We start from the raw sequence: 19863 nt of genomic DNA, 5'->3' as shown, positions 1-19863 counted from the left end.
CTTGTTTTATTGTATTTTCACCTCTTCTATTCTTCTTTGTTTTATGTAATCTATTTACTTTATTTATTCGTTTCATTTTCGATTATTTTTATTTCATTTTCCATATTTTCTTTATCTTCACTACTTTTTTTAACACGTTTCTCGACCTTTTAAGGGTACATTTTCAATCAACCAGATGTAAGTTTTAGATTGTTATTTTACATTTTAATTTAAATTTGCAATTTTCTTAATTTAAGATAACTGGAAATTAAACAATACCGAAAGGGCAGTTCAAGGGTGCTAACCCTTTCTTGACTGTAACTGACTCTCGAATCCGACACATCTTTGGTAAGATGCAGATCAGGTAAGAAATAAGGTATCTGATCAGCCCATTTGTTTTAAAATAAATGATCGGTGGCGACTCCCAATTCATTTAATCCAAGTCGAAGCCCAATTCCGAGGCCCAACCGAAAGACGATTGCGACATCTGGTTCAACCTCTTGTTGAGCATCTAGATTTATCTTTATTGATAGCCTTTGACCAAATCTCCTCAAAGAATAAACCATTCTTTGATTCTAGTATTGTATTCTTGTGAATCTTAGGGTTCTTTGATTCATACACAAGATATCAATATGTCTTGTTAATCTATATAGACAATAAAATTACTATCCACCATTTTGGAGTTTATTTTGTTTCATTCGGTAATGAGATCATTATCTTTACAAGACACCCCATATTTTTAAGTAATTGTAAAAAGATTATCTATATTTCCATAGCTCATATAGTGTCTTGTCTTTTCTTGATAACCTAATTTAAAAGGTAATTCACTGAAAGCAACTTCCCCCACATGTTCTATGATAACTCAAAACTTCTTAGCATTGCATTCATCATTTCCTTTTTTTAAAGAATTAATTCTTCTACTTTGTTACTCCATTTAATTTAGGAGATTATGATGGTATCACTTCATTAATAATTTATTCCCCACCTTTATCACTTCTTACCATCTTAATATTTTTATTAAGTTGGTTTTTAACTTTCAGTTTATAGAGAATAAATTTATATATAGTTTCACTTTTGTTCTTTAGCAAATATATAACAATACTTTTTGCTATCACCAATGAAGGTAATAAAATATTTATTCCTTATTGTTTGTAAAAATATATCAAATAAACTCATTAAAACGACATGAATTAAATTCTCAAAGTAAATTTACTTTCAAGATCTCACTTTACAAACATATTGATATTTTCAAGACATAAATTTAACAATTTATTTATTTCTTACAAAATAAAATCATACTTGATTCCCAAGAAAATAAATTCAATCCAATGATTTATTTTCTTTTACAAAATAAGAAAATAAATCCAATGATTTATTTCTTTTTACAAACAATAATCATATAAGATTCTAAAAAAATAAATTCAATGATTTATTTATTTTTTTAAAAAAATAGGAAAATAAAACCGAACGAGTTATTTCCTTTTACAAAATAGAAAATAAATCTAATGATTTATTTCCTTTAATAAAATAGGAAAATAAATCCAACGATTTATTTTCTTCTACAAAATATGATTTATTTCATTATGCAAAATAAGAAAATAAATCCAACGATTTATTTTCTTTTACAAATAGGAAAATAAATTCTACGATTTGATTACTTTTAAATATCATAATCATATGAGATTCTTATGAAAATAAATTCAACTATTTATTACATTTTACAAATTAATAAAATAAATTCAATTATTTTTTTTTATAAATCAAGAAAATAAATTCAACAATATATTTTCTTTATCAAAATAGAAAAATAAATTCAACGATTTATTTCCTTTTACAAAATATAATCATATAAGATTCTTAGGAAAACAACTTCAACAATTTATTTTCTTGTAAAATAGAAAAATAAATCCTACGATTTATTTTTTAAAAGTTGGAATCATTAAAAATTAATAAGAAAATAAAATTCAATAATTTATTTCTTAATTCAAGATTCTTGAGAAAATTAATTTAACAATTTATTTCCTTTAACAAAATAGAATCATTTAAGATTCTCAAAAAAGAGTTAACAATTTATTTTCCTTATAAAGTTAGAATATTTCAAGATTCTAAAAAAATAAATTCAACTATTTATTTTGGTTACAAAGTAAGAATCATTTAAAATTATTAAGGAAATAAATTTAACTATTTATTTTTCTTACAAAGTTAGAATCATATAAGATTCTCAGGGAAATAAATTCAACTATTTATTTTTCTTACGAAGTTAGAATCATATAAGATTCTCAGGGAAATAAATTCAACTATTTATTTTCCTTACGAAGTTAGAATCAACCCACGATTCTAACGATGAAATAAATCCGATCATTTCTTTCTTTCTTTCTTTAAGTTTTTATAATCTGTTAAACGACGGGATTAGTAGTAATAAAATCTGAAATAGATATATCACCACAGCCATATTTTTTTAACAGAAAAAATTAAAAGAAATTAATACTTTAATTTCGACCGATTTTAATTTTTGTTATTGTTAAAAGAACAATTTCTGAATGAAATGTAAGCTATTTAATATCGAGATAACATGTATTTGTCTTTACTTACAAAACACCAATAGTTTGAATGCAGGTGGTGTTTGAATTATTTTTGTGTACTGTCAAACACGACAAACGTGAAAGGTGGGGTGGATGAAGCCCACAAAACCCAGAAATGAGAATTTAGATAGACAAGTCAAAGTTCGGTAGAAATAAAGGATAGGGAGATCCAACGCAATAAGTTTGCCCGAAGCAGATGCTGCATCATTTTCAAGCAGTCCTTATTGTCGTCATCCTCAAGTCCCAATAACCTCAACATTAATTTTAATTCTTTTACTTTTAAAATTTTAAAATGAATTACAGAGAAATGCAAAGGAGGGAGGTGGCATGATTTTTTAAATGGGGCAGAAGAAAGTGAATCATTGACAGACATTTTATGACTTACTGAAAATTAATAGTAATTAAATAATACTTTCATGATAAAATAATTAAATAATTAATTAAACATCAAAATCGGGTGAATTCACGAGATAATGTTCTCGATTTTTTTTATTCACGATATAATGCACATTTCAGATTAATTGCTGGTATGGGGTGAATTCTACAGTGATCTCGTAGGACGCCATGCAATCCAGGCGACCTTGTAGGACGCCATGCAATCCAGGCGACATACGGGAGACATACGAGTGACATACGAGCCATACAAGCCATATACTCACCATGCAGACGAGCCATACCCATGCAGACGAGCCATACAAGCCATATACTCACCATGCAGACGAGCCAGCCAACGGAGAGGTCGCCATGCAAACGAGCCAGCCAATAGAGAGGTCGCCATGCAGTCTGGGCGACCTTGTAGGTCGCCATGTAGTCCCGGCGACCTTGTAGGTCGCCATGTAGTCCCGGCGACCTTGTAGGTCGCCCCGGCGTCCACTGCCTCCCGAGACCATGCATGCACATGCAGCCAAATAACTTCACGTGCTCCTGCTCCCGCTGCATGCCTGCATGCATGCCAAGATAACTTCACGTGCTCCTGCTCCCCGCTGCATGCCTACAGCATGCCATGTGATCCTAGCTCACGAGACGAGACCATGCATGAACAATAATTGAACCATTGTTGGTGAAATAATTGAGGCAGCCGGTTATATATGGGGTGTGCAAATTGCAAGAAGAAAGATCACACATAAAAGAAAGAAAGAAAGGGAGAAGAGATTCAGCCGAGAAAGAAAGAAAGGGAGAAAGAAAGGAAAGTAAGAAGAAGAAAGGGAGATAAGGTAAATTTGTTTATATTTAAATTAGTTTATTATTATAAATGTTAATTAGTTTATTAGTTTAGGGTTATATGATTGTTAGTTTAAGTTATAGTATACATAAATTAAAAATTATTTAATTAGTATATGTTTGATAGTTATATAGTTAAAAAATAATTAATTAGTTTGTTTTGTTAAGTTAGTTATATAAAAAAATTATTTAATTAGTTTTTGTTAGTTAAATAGTTAAGTTATATTTGTTTGTTGAATATATATTATATAAAAATTAGTTAGTTTATTAGTTAGTTTTAGTTAGTAAGTTTATTAGTAGTATATTATAATGAAAAAATAGTTTATTAGTTAGTTTTAGTTATATAAAAAAATATTTTATTAGTTGTTTAAGGGTTTGGTGTTTACGTTTATATTTTAAAAAGTTTAGTTTGTTAGTTTATTAGTTTATTATATTATAAGTTATTATATTAAAGTTTAGTGTTGTAAATTAGTTAGTTAGTTTATATTAGATTATATTAAATGATTTTTTAAATATTGTTGTTTAATTTTTTTTACAGATTCATTCCAATGGCTGACCAAATTCCACTGTTGAGGCTTGACAATGAACATATTTCAAGTCATTTGGGAATAATGGTGAATAAAATATTTGTTTAATGAATTATAATTAATAAATATTTGAATATTATTTATGATTGTGATAATTTTTTTGAAATATTTAATTGTAGGAGGACGAGCAGCGAGTCCTTCGTCTTCGACTACATAAAGTGCCCAAGCCACACCCACTAATAGAAGAAAATTTGCAAGAGGCTGGATTTTGGTATGTCACATTTGTGCGAGATTACAAGTTGGTCCCAGGTTTGATCAGTGCGTTGATTGAACGCTGGAGACCAGAAACGCACACGTTTCATTTGCCGTGTGGCGAATGCACGATAACTTTGGAGGATGTGGCAATGCAACTCGGGGTCCAAACTAATGGGATGCCGGTGGTAATGTCACATGAGTTTAATAAGGTGGAACAACTTTGCAACTTGTTTCTTGGGAAAGCGCCCGTACCACCAGAGTGTAAAGGGTGGCGGGTGAGGTTGTCATGGTTGAAGAATGAATTTCAACTTCAATCAAATAGTACGGAGCACGAAATTATATATGCAACACGAGCATATATATTACAATTGATTGGGGGAATTTTGATGCCTGATAAATCCGGTAGTTATGTTCACACTCAGTATCTTCTTTTTTTAACAAATTTTGAGAATTGTAGGCAATATAGCTGGGGTTCGGCGATATTGGCGTTCTTGTATCGTGAGATGTGCAAGGCGTCATTAGTCGTGAATGATAATAATACAGTAGAAATCGGTGGATGTCTGTTGCTTCTACAATCATGGGCTTGGCATAGACTTCCGTTTCTGACACCGATTAGTCGGACTGCGGTTGACTTTCCACTTGCCGGACGGTAATATGAATCCTCTATTTTAATATAAAATATTAATTAAAAATATTTATTTTGATTAAAATTATTGAACAAAATGTCTCTATTTTTGTTTTGATTGATATACAGATGGAGGCATAAAATTGAAGGCACAGGGTTGGTGCATAACAACATTAAAGAGTTCAGGTTGAAGATAGACATTAAGGCCAAAAAGGAGGTATGCATAATTTGTATTTTTTAATTATTATTTTAATTAACTATATTATCTAATTTAAATAAATTTTATTGTTTTTGTAATTTTACAGTTTAATTGGAGACCATACATGAATGAAGAATTATTTGCGTTGATACCGCACGATATTTTAGATGGGTTTCAATATTGGTGTGCTGTTACACCATTGATCAATTTTGCTTTTGTTGAGATCCAATTTGGGGATAGAGTGCTGAGGCAATTCCACTTCCACCAACCTATTCCGCGGAGTCCATGGGATCATGACCTCCTCCAAAACTTAGATGGTCGTCGTCCAGTGAATTGGGTTGAGACGCATGACGACCTGCACAGATTTGATGGTCGTCGTAAAGAAAGCGTTAATTGGGTTGAGAAGCATGCAACCTACATTAATGCTTGGAACAATAGGGCTTCATTCATGCCAACTCTTGACGCCATTCAAGACGACGACTTTAATTTTGAGACTTCGGCTTACCTTGCTTATTTTTTGGATAATGGAAAGCCGTTCCTCACAACAATAGTAGAGAGGCGACAATTTTTGAGGTTTAAGAAAAGATTTGGTAAAGCTGAATACTCTCTACCGAGTGGGAGTGGGAGTTCATCTCTACAAACTGAAGCGGAAATGACCGATGTGGATAATAGCGCACCACAATCGTTGCATCACGCAGTTGATGACTCTACTGGCCCGGCATACATACCAGAGTTTGTGCAGCCTGAGGCACCCATCTATTCTCCTACGTTTTCGTCGACGTATGACTTTGAACACATGACAGTTCAAATACCCCCAATGAATGAGGGGGATGAGTACAATACTCCTGAGCCACAACGGCCACAACGTATCAGACGTCCGCCCCGACATTATCATTCAACAACACCCCGACATCGACAACAATTGTAAACTCGTTTGCTATTTATTACAAATTATTTATTGAAATTAGACTACTTTTTTTAACCTTAACAATGATGTTTAGTATCAAATAATTACTAGTATCAAATAATTAGTATTAAATCATTAGTAATAATTAGTAAATCATTAGTATCAAATCATTAAATATTTAAAAATCATTAATAAATTCGACTATGTATAAATTTAAACTCAGTAATCCACACTTGTACACTACTTTGTTAGTATTCTATAATTATTAGTAATAATTATTAAATCATTATTATAAATAATTACTAAATAATAACATAATAATTATTATAAAATCATTATTATAATGATTATTATCAAATCATTACTAAATCATCAAATCATTAAATATTTAAATCATTATTAAATCATTTTTATAATGATTATTACTAAATCATTACTATAATGATTATTATCAAATCATTACTAAATCATCAAATCATTAAATATTTAAATCATTATTAAATCATTTTTATAATGATTATTACTAAATCATTGTTCATTGTTCATTGTTCATTGAACCAAAAATCATTAGTTTGATAATTTTTTTTATGGTTAATTGAACCAAACATTGTTCATTGTTCAAGTCGTAAATCATTACTATCAAATCATTACTAAATCATTAATATCAAATCATTAAAAATTAATAATAATTTCATTATTACTAATCATTACTAAATCATTACTATCAAATCATACATAATTAATAATAATTTCATTATTACTAATCATTACTAAATCATTACTATCAAATCATACATAATTAATAATAATTTCATTATTACTAATCATTACTAAATCATTACTATCAAATCATTAAAATTAATAATAATTTCATTATTACTAATCATTACTAAATCATTACTATCAAATCATACATAATTAATAATAATTTCATTATTACTAATCATTACTAAATCATTACTATCAAATCATTAAAAATTAATAATAATTTCATTATTACTAATCATTACTAAATCATTACTATCAAATCATTAAAAATTAATAATAATTTCATTATTACTAATCATTACTAAATCATTACTATCAAATCATACATAATTAATAATAATTTCATTATTACTAATCATTACTAAATCATTACTATCAAATCATTAAAAATTAATAATAATTTCATCATTACTAATCATTACTAAATCTTATAAATACATAGAAATTCATAGAAATACATATATCATTACTAATGATGAGGCCTATATCTTGGTAAATTAGGACAATTGTTTTTTGAATGGCCTTCACCCCTACATAATCCGCATCTCTTTGTTTGACCTCTCTCTCTAGCATGGAAATCCATACTGGTATGAATACGAGTGGACTCAGGTCGACCCTTTGGACTTCTGCGAAGCATTGGATTTGGCAGCCATTCGTCATGATCTTTTCTGAGCCAATATGATTCATTTGGTATCTGTCTGAACTCATAGCTGTAGACATTTAATATCCTACGTAAGTGAAAGCACTCATCAACATAAGTGTATGCGCTTACACCAGCATACATACATGCTGCGACTGCATGAGCACATGGATATTTCCATGCCTGAAAACGACCACAATCACACCATTTATGTCGTAAATCAACTCTAAATGTTTGGTCTTCTCCTCCGACGTTACGGCGTATGCACGACACGACAAAAGTATGACCAACTCGGTCGAAATTATGAACAACCATTGATGTTGCCAATCGCTCATTTGCTCGATGAAGTTTCGCAAACACGTGTGCGGACCATTGTACCTCGTGATGACCCAAACATCGTGCCTTTGATTTTTCGACACTCTGATCTTCCACTTGCACTCTAGGCCATATTTTACACACTTCGCGTATAGGGTTTTCTGGTTGGACTCTGCAACATGGATATCAACATGGCATTTTATGCAGTACTCTTTAATCGCTAGGGTAGCTTCATTTTTTCCTCTGAATTGCACCCCAACTGAAAATTCACCAGAATTATCGAATGATGCAGTCATTTGGTATGGAGGTAAATGTGGCATGTCTGGGAATTCAGGTGCCCTCATCGCATCATAGTCTATCTCGTACATGTGAGGAGTAGCTTCATACGGTGCCGGAACTTCATCAATTGCACCTCCACCAAAAATATTTTCGTCGCCGCCCAAAACGGGTTCTTCGGTTTCTTCATCTTCGCTTGAATCATCATGAATTTCTCCCCATCGATTTTCAGCGTCAATATCAACAACCAATTCCGGTATGTTTCTCGTCTCACACTCTTCTGTTGCAGATGTCCCCCCGACTTCATTTACACTTTCCAATAGTGCCATAAAACTGTTCGGGAACCTGTATGTCGGCTCCTCAAACTGACTATATAAAGTCATTTCAGATGGATTTTGAGCCACACCTCTTGATGACCCAGGAACATCACATATGTTATGCACATCAACAAATAACTCAATAACTGCTATATTGGTTAACTCATGTAATCGAACCATGGTTCCAATATCATCATCTTCTTCAAGTGGAACTGCAGCATATTTGACTGGGTTGGGGCATATCATAAACCTATACCTCAAACCATCAACTGCAACTCGAATTTTTCTTTCTATCTTATGCTTCATTTCTATAAATGTGATGTCTTTTTTGAACATCATATTTATTGGTTTTTCAGACTGAAAAACTACTCCGATCTCATTTTCCATAATCTGTCCATTATAATGGACAATCGTGAAAAAGTTGTTGCTCATTTCCTTTCCTTTCCTTTCCTTTATTGTTTCTTTCTTCGAATCAATATGTACGTGGAAAAATGTTGTGGAATAATGCTCTGTACGTGTAAAAAAATTATTTCTTTAAACAACAATAAATTAAAAAAATTAAATTTATATAATCTAATATATTATAATATAACTTAAACTAATAAACTTTTTCTTTATTATAATATAATTTAGTTAAAATAACAAACTAACAAACTAATTAAGCACTAATTAACTTTTTTAATATTTTAACTTAAACTTCAACAAACAACTTAATATACGTTTAAACACACTAACAAATTAATTAAATATTTTTTACATTTAATAACTTAAACTAAGAAACTAATTAACTTTTTTATATAATCTAATATATAACTTAAACTAACAAATTAATATAATATAACTTAAACTAACAAACTAATAATTTATACTAACAAACTAATTAACTAAATTTCTGTTTTATCCTAAACCCTAAACTAACAAACTAATTATTTCATAATTTCATATTAATAAACTAAATTAAACAATTAAAAATTACCTCACAAACGATATTTGAGCCTTTATCTCCATTTCCTCTTCTTCTTATTTTCCTTTCATTTCCTTTCTCTCGCCAAATTTTCTTTCTTTCTTATGATTCTACCCTAAACCCCTCATATCCAATATATAATGATATTTCAACGGTTGGTAGGTAAGTTGCAATCAATTTGAGCTGTATAATTCACGTTGAAAGCTGTAAATTTTTCAACCGTTGAACGCTGCAATAATACAACACAGCTGATTTTATGCTGCACCAATACAGCTATGATAACAAGAGTGAACAGTCTCGAAGCTATGGCATGAGGGACAAGCTATGGCTAGAAGCTAGGGCACGAATCTATGACACTTTGCAGCTCAAATCATGCTGCAATAATACAGCAGATGTAAGAGGAATCACGCGAGGAGCAGGAGGAATAGGTTCTCCTGAGCAGCTGCAAGTGGAGAGGATTGTATGGCTACCTATCCTGCATGGCCCAACGTTGTTCAGTCCAAGCATGGACTGCATGGTGACCTTTGGCGAGCTGGGCGTGCATGGAGGTCGTTGGGCGTGCATGGCCGTGCATGGAGGTCGTTGGACGTGCCTGGGCATGCATGGAGGTCGTTGGGCGTGCATGGGCGTGCATGGGCGTGCATGGAGGTCGTGGGGTAGGTCGCAGGGCGTGCATGGCGACCTGGTTGGTCGCCGGGCGTGCATTGGTCGCCGGGCGTGCATGGCGACCTACCCCGGTACTGTAGAGGACATTACTTTAGCAATTAATCTGGTGATCCCACTATTTAACGAATAAAAAAATTTCAACGCACTATCAACGAGATTTTGCCATTCAGATGAGGAACGAAAAATAAAAAGTAGGATTTGTTTTATTCTATTACATACTAGCAGTCTGCCTCTGCAATACCATCCAGATAAAAAATAAAATAAAAAACTGAGGTAAAACTAGAACATGATAAAATATGGACTGGTATTTTGCATGTTCGTTTGGTAATAAAAACTTCAAGATGTGGCCTTCAATGTTTTCCCAATGTCAATCACAAATCGGTATTTGACATCAGCTTTCGCAAGGCGTTCCATGGCGGTGTTCACGTACTCCATTGATATAACTTCAATGTCTGGTTTTACGTTATGTTTGGCTGCGAAATCAATCATCTCTTGAGTCTCCTTCAGCCCCCCAATCAAGCTTCCTCCCACCACTTTCCTCCCTGCACCCGCAATTACGATAATTTAGGATATCCCATATCCCTAAAGCAATAACTAAAAACAGATTCTTACCTTGGAGCAAAGGAAAAACAGGCAACTCAAGTGGTTTCTCAGGTGCACCAACAAGAACAAGTTTCCCATGAGACTTCAACAGCCCAAGCAATGGCAGCACAGGGTGTTGAGCTGATACTGTGTCGATGATCCCATCCAACGTGCCACTGGCACCCTATACACCAAATATTGAATTTAGAGAACAATCGTATACATATAAATCATAAATCATTTAAATAATATGTATATAAACCTGAAGCTGATCTTGGTCTCGGCTGATCAGAAACGAATCTGCACCAAGATTTTCCAAAGCTTCCTTCTCCTTGTTAGGAGAGGTGCTAATCACAGTGACTTTGACTCCCATTGCCTTGGCGAATTTCACAGCAACATGACCAAGTCCACCCAGTCCAACCACACCGATATGCAAACCAGGCTTATCCAGTCCGTAATATCTCAATGGACTATACACTGTTATCCCAGCGCAGAGCAACGGGGCAGCCGCATCGAGGGGAAGGTTATCAGGTATACGGACGATAAAATGTTCATCAGCAACCATGGTGTCGGAGTAGCCTCCATATGTAGTAGTTCCATCGTAGTATTTTGCACCATAGGTAAGTATCGTTTTGGGGCAGTAATTCTCGAGATCGTCTTTGCAGTTACCGCAGGAACGGCATGAACCGACCAGGCAGCCGACACCAACTCTGTCACCGACTTGAAAGTTTTGGACCTTATTTCCCACCTCGGTCACTTCACCGACAATCTCATGCCCAGGAACAAGAGGGTAAACGGAAGTGCCCCATTCATTCTTCACCATGTGAAGATCCGAATGGCATATCCCACAATAAAGCACCTTGAAAGCTACATCCTTTTCTCCTGTTGCTCTGCATGTGAAAATATATATCATTTGTTTTCATCAAAATAACAAGCAAAGACCTTAGAAAAAGATCAAAGATGGATTAATGATAAAAAGTTCAACAAAAAAGGAACCTTCTGGAAAACTTGAAGGGAGATAAAACTCCGGAACTGTCTCTGGCAGCCCATCCAAAAGCCTTGTTAGGGTGTTCTTCTTCAGGGAGTCTCGGCATTTTCGTCTTCTTAAATGTTTGTTTGAACTGTTTCCAATTGCTTAAGAGAAAAACAAAAGAGTGTTGGAAGCATGGGTGGGAGAGGAAAGGCTATTTATAGCCAAAGATGTAGCGTCTGGCTGACGTAATGGGTGAGCGAAAGAAGGATATAAAAAATGGGTCCAAGCACCGTTTCAACCTTTTCAACCTAGCTCGTCAAATTATTTAGATTTTCCATTTATTTTTGGGAACAAATATAGTATTCACATACATTATTTATGTATAAATAAATAAAAAAATGTATTAAAAACGTGTAAAGCATATATTATCGACAAACTATATCATATTATATTTTATTATTATTTATATTTATATTTATTTTTTAAAGTTTATATTTTAAAATAAAAATTTTATGCAGATTGAATTAGGGTAGGGGTGTAAACGAGTTAAGTCGAGCTCGAGTATTGATGAGCTCGACTCAATTTGAAAACTCTAAAATAGAGCTCGACTCAACTCAAAAACTTTCGAGCTTAAAATTTTCAAGCTCGACTCGAACTCAAAATCCTAAACTAAAGCTCGTGGGCAACTCAAAAAGGTTCGAAATGAAAAAAAAAATTAAACTTATCTCGATTGAAGTCTCAAACTCAAACTTAAACCTGAACTTTAAATATATGAAAATATTACTATATTTTTTTATAAATCAATACATAAATGTTAATATTATTAATTATTTATTTTAAAAAATAAAATCTTAATATATTATATTTTCGAGCTGTTCATGAGCTTTTCGAGTCGAATATCAAGTAGCTCGTTTTGGCTCGTTATGAACTCGAGTCGAGCTCGAGTCAAGTCAAGTCTATTCGATATGAGTATTTATCGAGTCTTGATCGAGTCGATATCAAATAGTTTACAATCTATCTCGTCTCATTTACAACCATAAATTAAATAGTTGAAAGAAAAAAAAAGGCCGTTTTATAAAAATTAAAGTTCACAATTTTCACGCTAGGCTGACTGAAGGGTACGTAGCTTAAGTAACAGATAAGACGCTTGGATTTTCTGTTTAAAAGAAATGGTAGTTGGAAATTTAACCAATATTTTTCTCATTCATTAATTGCTCTAAACAATGCGTTAGAGATGCTCACCTAATTCGTCACCATAGTTTCTTTGTACATAACCCTCCACGTCATCACAATTCATAACTGAAGTTTCCTGGCAAATCTACATGATTCACACATAGGCGGTAAAGGAATCTATTCGAAAACTTAAAAATGGAGTTTGACATTATTTAAAAGAGAAAATCGCCTCAGTGACCAAAAAAAAGTTATAATATACGATTTTAACCAACTTTTTTTGGATTTGCCAAAATGACCAACAAAATCGCAACGCGAAATAAAAATCGCAACGCGATCCCCAGAATCGCAAATCAGTTTCCAAAATCGCAACGCGATTCTTGAAAATCGCAATGCGATAGTACAAATTCGCATTGCGATTTTCCAAAATCGCAACGCGAATATGAAAATCGCAACGCGAACACATAAATCGCAACGCGTATCCGTAAATCGCAACGCATATGGGTAAATCGCAATGCGTATCCGTATATCGCAACGCGTATCCGTAAATCGCAACGAGAATCTGTAAATCGCAACGATAATCCGTAAATCGCAACGAGAATCTGTAAATCGCAACGATAATCCGTAAATCGCAACGAGAATCTGTAAATCACAACACTGAAATTTTGGGTATATAACACTGAAATCATAAACTAAATCCCTAAATCGCAACTCATTCCATCTCCATCTATCACTCTCTCCGGCGACATCCGTTCCTATATCCAACGACATCCTTCCCAATCCGGCAACAGGTTTTAGTTTCGCAGCTCGTCTGTTTAGTAAATTAATTTACAACCATGAAATCATCTAATGTTGATCATGTTTGGATAGATTTGTGTTTTGGAGGGTCATGGGATAATGTTCATGGTGTTTTACAATATATGCCTTTACCCATGAATCTTCAACTAAAATTGTCTTTACAAAAGTTAACTTATGAAACTCTAATGCTACGTGTTTCAAATAAATTGAATTTAGAGCCCCTAAGTGGATTTAGGCTATCTTATCAGAGAAATGGTAAAGTTTATTTGTTAACCGACAATGAAGATGTTGAACGATTCATTGCTTACATTAGTGTTTCACAAGATGATGTTACATTGTATGTTGTTGAACCTAGAAGTAGTATTGTTGGGTCAGTAGCGGGTAGTAATCAACTAAGTTTTTCTCAAAACCCACAACCTTTCTCTAATCCAAATCCCAATCAACTTTCAGCACCAAATTCCGGTTTTCGTATTGACCAGTTAGACGATGATGAGCCAACAGAAAAAATTGTGAGTACTAGTCAGTATTCGAAATTTGGTCTTGGTCAATATCCGGACTTTGATATTGGTCAATACACGGATTTTGATGATGTTTCAGAAGAAGAAACAGACCATGTGTGTAATGATTTTCATATTGGTCAATACCCGAATTTTGATGATGAAACACCCGTTGCCGAGGAAGATGTTGTTGATGATAATGAGGAGGAAGTTACGACTGTGAATGAACATGTTGAACATCCATTCTGTAATTCATATAATCCTGAAGAAGAAAAAGAAGAAGAAAAAGTCCCCGAAGAAAAGAAAATGCCACGGGAGTATAACTGGAATATGCCAGAATTACTTCAGTTACCGGAAGAAGAGTTGGCAAAGAAAGCAGTTGATTGTTACACAAAAGTTATTCGTGTCAAGAAAGATGATTGTTTTGATACAAAGGAAGACTTGAAGATAGCTTTGTATACGAAATGTGTGGAAGATGGCTATCAACTAAAAGTTAACAAATCAAGCAAAGATCGTTTCGAAACAAGGTGTATGATTGACAAAAACTGTACGTGGCGTATGATTGCAAAGAGAATAAAAGATTGCAAAATGTTTCAAGTTGGGACTTTTATTGATAAACATACATGTTCAAGAACCCAAGTTTTTCCTCACCATAGACAGGCAAACAAAAAGGTGTTGGGTGGTTTTCTGGCTGAGTTAATGTTTTTGAATGGCAGGGTATATCGGGGACATGAAATTATGACTGACATGAATGCTCGGTTCAAGATTAGTATATCATATTCTCAAGCTTGGAGAGCCAAATTTTATGCCTTGGAATTGTTGAGGGGGTCGCCAGAAGCATCGTTTGCCCAACTGCCGGCTTATTCTCACAATTTAAAGCTGAAAAATCCTGGGTCGGTAACTCATATCAAAACAGATAGAGATGGACGCTTTGAGTTGCTGTTTATCGCCATTGGTGCTACGGTTAGTAAATCAATATAATTTTGTTGACTCATTTTGTTAGTTACATGCATTTCACATTTAAATGATTATATTTTTGTGTATATTATTTTGTAGATTCGTTCGTTTATTACTTGCATGCGCCCAGTTATTATAGTTGACGGAGCACATTTGAAAGGTCGATACCTTGGAGTAAACTTATTAGCAGTAGCCATGGATGCTAACAATGGGATATTGCCAATAGCTTACGGGGTTGGCAAATCTGAAACCTCTGATTCATGGACATGGTTTATGGGGCATCTTAGGGATTGCATAGGTCCTATTAGCAATCTGACAATCATATCCGATAGGGCAAACTCAATTGACAACGCTGTTAGAAGGTGTTTCCCAGATGCTTTTCATGGACTTTGTGGTGTTCATTTGTATAGAAATCTAAAATCAAGGTCTGCTGGTATAAAAAAGCACAAATGGACATACTGGAAGGCTGTAAAAGCTTATCGGGAAGTGGATTTCAATAAGCATATAAATTGTTTAAGACGTGTTTTGCCTCAGTGTGCTCAAACACTAGAAGATGTCGGGTTTGAAAGATGGTCAAGAGTACATCAACTTGGAGCAAGATATGGTTTCATGACGTCTAATAGTGCAGAATCAATCAACGCTCTAAGTCGTCATTCCCGGAAATTACCCATTACTATGTTAATGGAGTTTTTTCGAGCCTCTATTCAACAGTGGTACTACAAGAAAAGAAACCATGCAGGTATTATTTCTTTGAATTCGTAACTTATCATATTTATATATTTTACTAAGTATTGTTTATTTAAATTTACAGGAACATTGGAACATCGTGTTACACCATGGACTGAAAAAAAGATAACGAAACGTGTTGTGAAGTCAACGTCATGGAGAGTTGAACCATGTTCAAACACTTTGTTTCAAGTACTGGATAATAACTTAAATGGGCTAGTCGATCTAAATGCAAAGACGTGTAGTTGTATGAAATGGCAAACATCTGGTTATCCGTGTGGCCATGTTATAAAAGTTGCTCTTCATTTAAACCAAGATGATTCAAGCGCATACGCTATGGATTGCTACACTACAGAAGTTTATCGACAGACTTATGCCGAGATTGTCTACCCTATTCCACATCCTTCTGAGTGGGACATACCAGATGACTTACAAACAGTTTTGCCACCAGCCATGGACAGAAGGCTACCTGGCCGACCAAAAAGTCACGATCGTATACCGTCTAAGGGTGAAGAGAAGAAGAGATCGACATGTAGTCGGTGCAAGGAAAGTGGTCATACAAGGTTGACATGTGGATCACCAGTGCCATCAAAATCATCTTTTCCTCTACCAAAATATGGATCCTCATCAAAATCCAAAGCTCATATGGTGTCAAGCAAAAGGCAACCATCTTTAAAATCCCAATCACAATTGGCTTCACCTTTTGGGACTGTTAACTTAGGTGATTTTTAAATGCAAACGTTGTATTATGTGGATTTTATGTGTGAACTTTTAACATTTTCAGTTGAATTAATGACTCAGGCCAACCATTTTGACTTAACCAACTCTTGTTATTCAGTTGTTATCACTATTAGGCATGCATTTGACTATCGCAACACGGAAATTACAATCGCAACGAGAGAATCGCAATGCGAAATGAAAATCGCATTGCGATTCTCTCGTTGCGATTTTCATTTCCGCATTGCGATTTTCATTTCGCATTGCGATTCTCTCGTTGCGATTTTCATTTCGCATTGCGATTTTCATTTCGCATTGCGATAGTCAATTTTGCCTTCAACATAATGCAGATTGAAATCAACAAAATCAACCATTACATTTCGCAATGCGGAAATGAAAATCGCAACGAGAGAATCGCAATGCGAAATGAAAATCGCAACGAGAGAATCGCAATGCGAAATGAAAATCGCAACGAGATAATCGCAATGCGAAATTAAAATCGCATTGCGATTCTCCCATTGCGATTTTCATTTCCGCATTGCGATTTTCATTTCGCATTGCGATTCTCTCGTTGCGATTTTCATTTCGCATTGCGATTTTCATTTCGCATTGCGATAGTCAATTTTGCCTTCAACATAATGCAGATTGAAATCAACAAAATCAACCATTACATTTCAATCAATTAAACAAGCACAAATAAGAATTATATTCGCATCAATTACACAAATCAACTTTTACAAATCATCTTTTACAAATCAATTAAACAATCAAAAAATAAGCAATAATTCTTATTTCCGATCATCTACTATTGAATCAACTTTTACAAATCAACCTCCCACCATGCAGGATAAAGTTTAGCTTGTCCATTGCCCAAATCAAATGATTCATTTCGTGCATTCTTCAAGTGAACGGCGTGAAAAGACGTCGGCATAATTGTATATCGTATATTTTTATTTTTCTTAAGTTTTCTTATTATTAGAAGACGTGTCACCCACGCATCGATATGCTGTTTTACAAAAAAAGACATATATTAGTGACTTACATAAATTTAAAAAAAAAATTAATCAAATTGAAATATAAGAAAAATATAAGACTTACCCCCCCATCGAAATAGCCATTGTCTTCGACCCCTAATAATACGCCCCACCAAGACCGATCAAGCAACAAATAGATATCATCGGTGAGCTTGCATATGTCAGTGAAACACCCCTGGCTCCGCTCATGTAGATAAAAATCAACAGCGGTCTTAGCCCAAAGGGTGTTATCCAGAATTGTGTCCGGTAGTTGTTCCCTCTCCTCTTCAGATACCGGTATGGTACTGGCCGGTAACTCATACAAGAGCCAACTTGAATCCATCATGTCCGGCACGTCAGAGGGTTTCTCAAGAAGCCTACATATGACGCCATGTGAATCGGGCTCTTGAATGGTGGGAGGGACCTCTTCAATGATGACAGTGGCCTCTTGAACGGTGGGAGGGGACTCTCGAGGAATGATAGGGGGGGCCTCTTCAACGATAGGAGTGGACTCTTGAGGGATGACAGGCGAGTCGGGCTTCTTCTTGCGGTGTCTTCGCACTATTGGGGTGTACGGAGACTTAATAGCACGTGCACGCTGTCTGATGCGTGAACTCCGTCGTGCAAGCATAACCCGACGTAAAGCATCCACTCTATCGGGCCGCTAAATAATTAAATACAAAAATCAGTAAATAAACAGACATGATATTTAAACAGTGAAAACAAAGACAAATATGTTTCAAACTTGCATTGTATTCACCCAAGTCATTATTCTATCATAGTTCACAAAATGCATCAGATAACAAAGAAAAATATGTTTCAAACTAATACCCTGAAGTTAGTATTTGTCTTTGTTTTGTCTTTTGGTTGAAAGTAAATTTATCCATTCAAGTTTCAATTTGCAGAAGAAGAAATAGTTTACTTTCGCAACACGAAACTTAAAATCGCAACGCGAAACCAAAATCGCAACGCGAAATGAAAATCGCAACGACAGAATCGCAATGCGAAATGAAAATCGCAACGAAAGAATCGCAACGCGAAATGAAAATCGCAATGCGATTTTGGTTTCGCGTTGCGATCTTGTCGTTGCGATTTTGGTTTCGCGTTGCGATTCTGTCGTTGCGATTTTCATTTCGCGTTGCGATTTTGGTTTCGCGTTGCGATTTTAAGTTTCGTGTTGCGAAAGTAAACTATTTCTTCTTCTGCAAATTGAAACTTGAATGGATAAATTTACTTTCAACCAAAAGACAAAACAAAGACAAATACTATTTCACAGTGTTAAAGAATACACAGTTTAGCAGAATTGGCAGCAACCGAACAAATTTACTTTCAACCAAAAGACAAAACAAAGACAAATACTATTTCACAGTGTTATAGAATACACAGTTTAGCAGAATTGGCAGCAACCGAACAAATTTACTTTCAACCAAAAGACAAAACAAAGACAAATACTATTTCACAGTGTTAAAGAATACACAGTTTAGCAGAATTGGCAGCAACCGAACAAATTTACTTTCAACCAAAAGACAAAACAAAGACAAATACTATTTCACAGTGTTAAAGAATACACAGTTTAGCAAAATTGGCAGCAACCGAACAAATTTACTTTCAACCAAAAGACAAAACAAAGACAAATACTATTTCACAGTGTTAAAGAATACACAGTTTAGCAGAATTGGCAGCAACCGAATAAATTTACTAAGCAATCTAAGTGAAATGGCTAATCTAAGTGAAATTACGAGTAAATTTATCATTAAGTTAAATATGGAAAATCTTAAACTTACCTCGTTGCGTAGAGTATGAACCTCATTCTGCAACGATACTATCATCTCACGTAGAGCGGCAACCTCACCACGTAAAGTTGACACCTCCACACGCCATGCACCATCGTTATCGCGTAGAGTACCGATCTCCTCACGCAAGGCATTGACCTCATCACGTAACTCCCTTGACTCATCCCGTTGAGGTGGAGGTGGAGAACAGGGAGATAGGAGTCGTGGCATCTTTGCCGGTCGCCTATCATGAGGTGATGGTGGAGAAGAGGCTCGATGATGTGACGGGATAGGTGATGGCTCTCGTTCTAGAGGTGTATAGTCGGGTCGATCGGGTGATGGCTCTAGGTGAGGTGATGGCTCTCGAATTGGAGGAAGTGGATGCTGCTCATCATCCGTGCCATCAAAAAAATTCAG

The 19863-nt window shown here is 34.6% G+C and overlaps 1 protein-coding gene across 2 annotated transcripts; it reads right to left on the bottom strand.

Annotated features, from left to right (window-relative positions):
* Window positions 1-4776: 4776 nt before the first annotated feature.
* LOC120130479 (probable mannitol dehydrogenase) lies at window positions 4777-11963 on the bottom strand. Of its 2 annotated transcripts, XM_039147716.1 has the most exons (4): window positions 11820-11962; window positions 11086-11713; window positions 10854-11007; window positions 10561-10783 (listed from the first exon to the last, which is right to left on the bottom strand). In XM_039147716.1, the coding sequence occupies exons 1-4, from the start codon at window positions 11915-11917 to the stop codon at window positions 10578-10580; spliced, it is 1086 nt and encodes a 361-aa protein (XP_039003647.1). In that variant the 5' UTR covers window positions 11918-11962; the 3' UTR covers window positions 10561-10577. The 2 variants fall into 2 exon arrangements, with proteins under 2 accessions (XP_039003648.1, XP_039003647.1); XM_039147717.1 differs by lacking the exons at window positions 10561-10783; window positions 10854-11007 and adding an exon at window positions 4777-4790 and having other exon boundaries at window positions 11047-11713; window positions 11820-11963.
* Between the last annotated feature and the right edge of the window lie 7900 nt (window positions 11964-19863).

Source organism: Hibiscus syriacus, unplaced genomic scaffold, assembly GCF_006381635.1.
Source record: "Hibiscus syriacus cultivar Baekdansim isolate YM2019G1 unplaced genomic scaffold, ASM638163v2 tig00110548_pilon, whole genome shotgun sequence".
Classification (NCBI taxonomy): Eukaryota; Viridiplantae; Streptophyta; class Magnoliopsida; order Malvales; family Malvaceae; genus Hibiscus; species Hibiscus syriacus.
This window is presented reverse-complemented; position numbering and strand designations above follow the sequence as displayed.

What these genes read in the sequence shown, in the direction of transcription:
- LOC120130479 (XM_039147716.1), bottom strand. Translation starts at nt 11,917, where the DNA reads ATGCCGAGACTCCCTGAAGAAGAACACCCTAACAAGGCTTTTGGATGG. An exon ending in CCCTTCAAGTTTTCCAGAAG is followed by an intron (nt 11,714 to 11,819) that starts GTTCCTTTTTTG and finishes TTTCACATGCAG; the next exon opens with AGCAACAGGAGAAAAGGATG. An exon ending in GAGACCAAGATCAGCTTCAG is followed by an intron (nt 11,008 to 11,085) that starts GTTTATATACAT and finishes TTTGGTGTATAG; the next exon opens with GGTGCCAGTGGCACGTTGGA.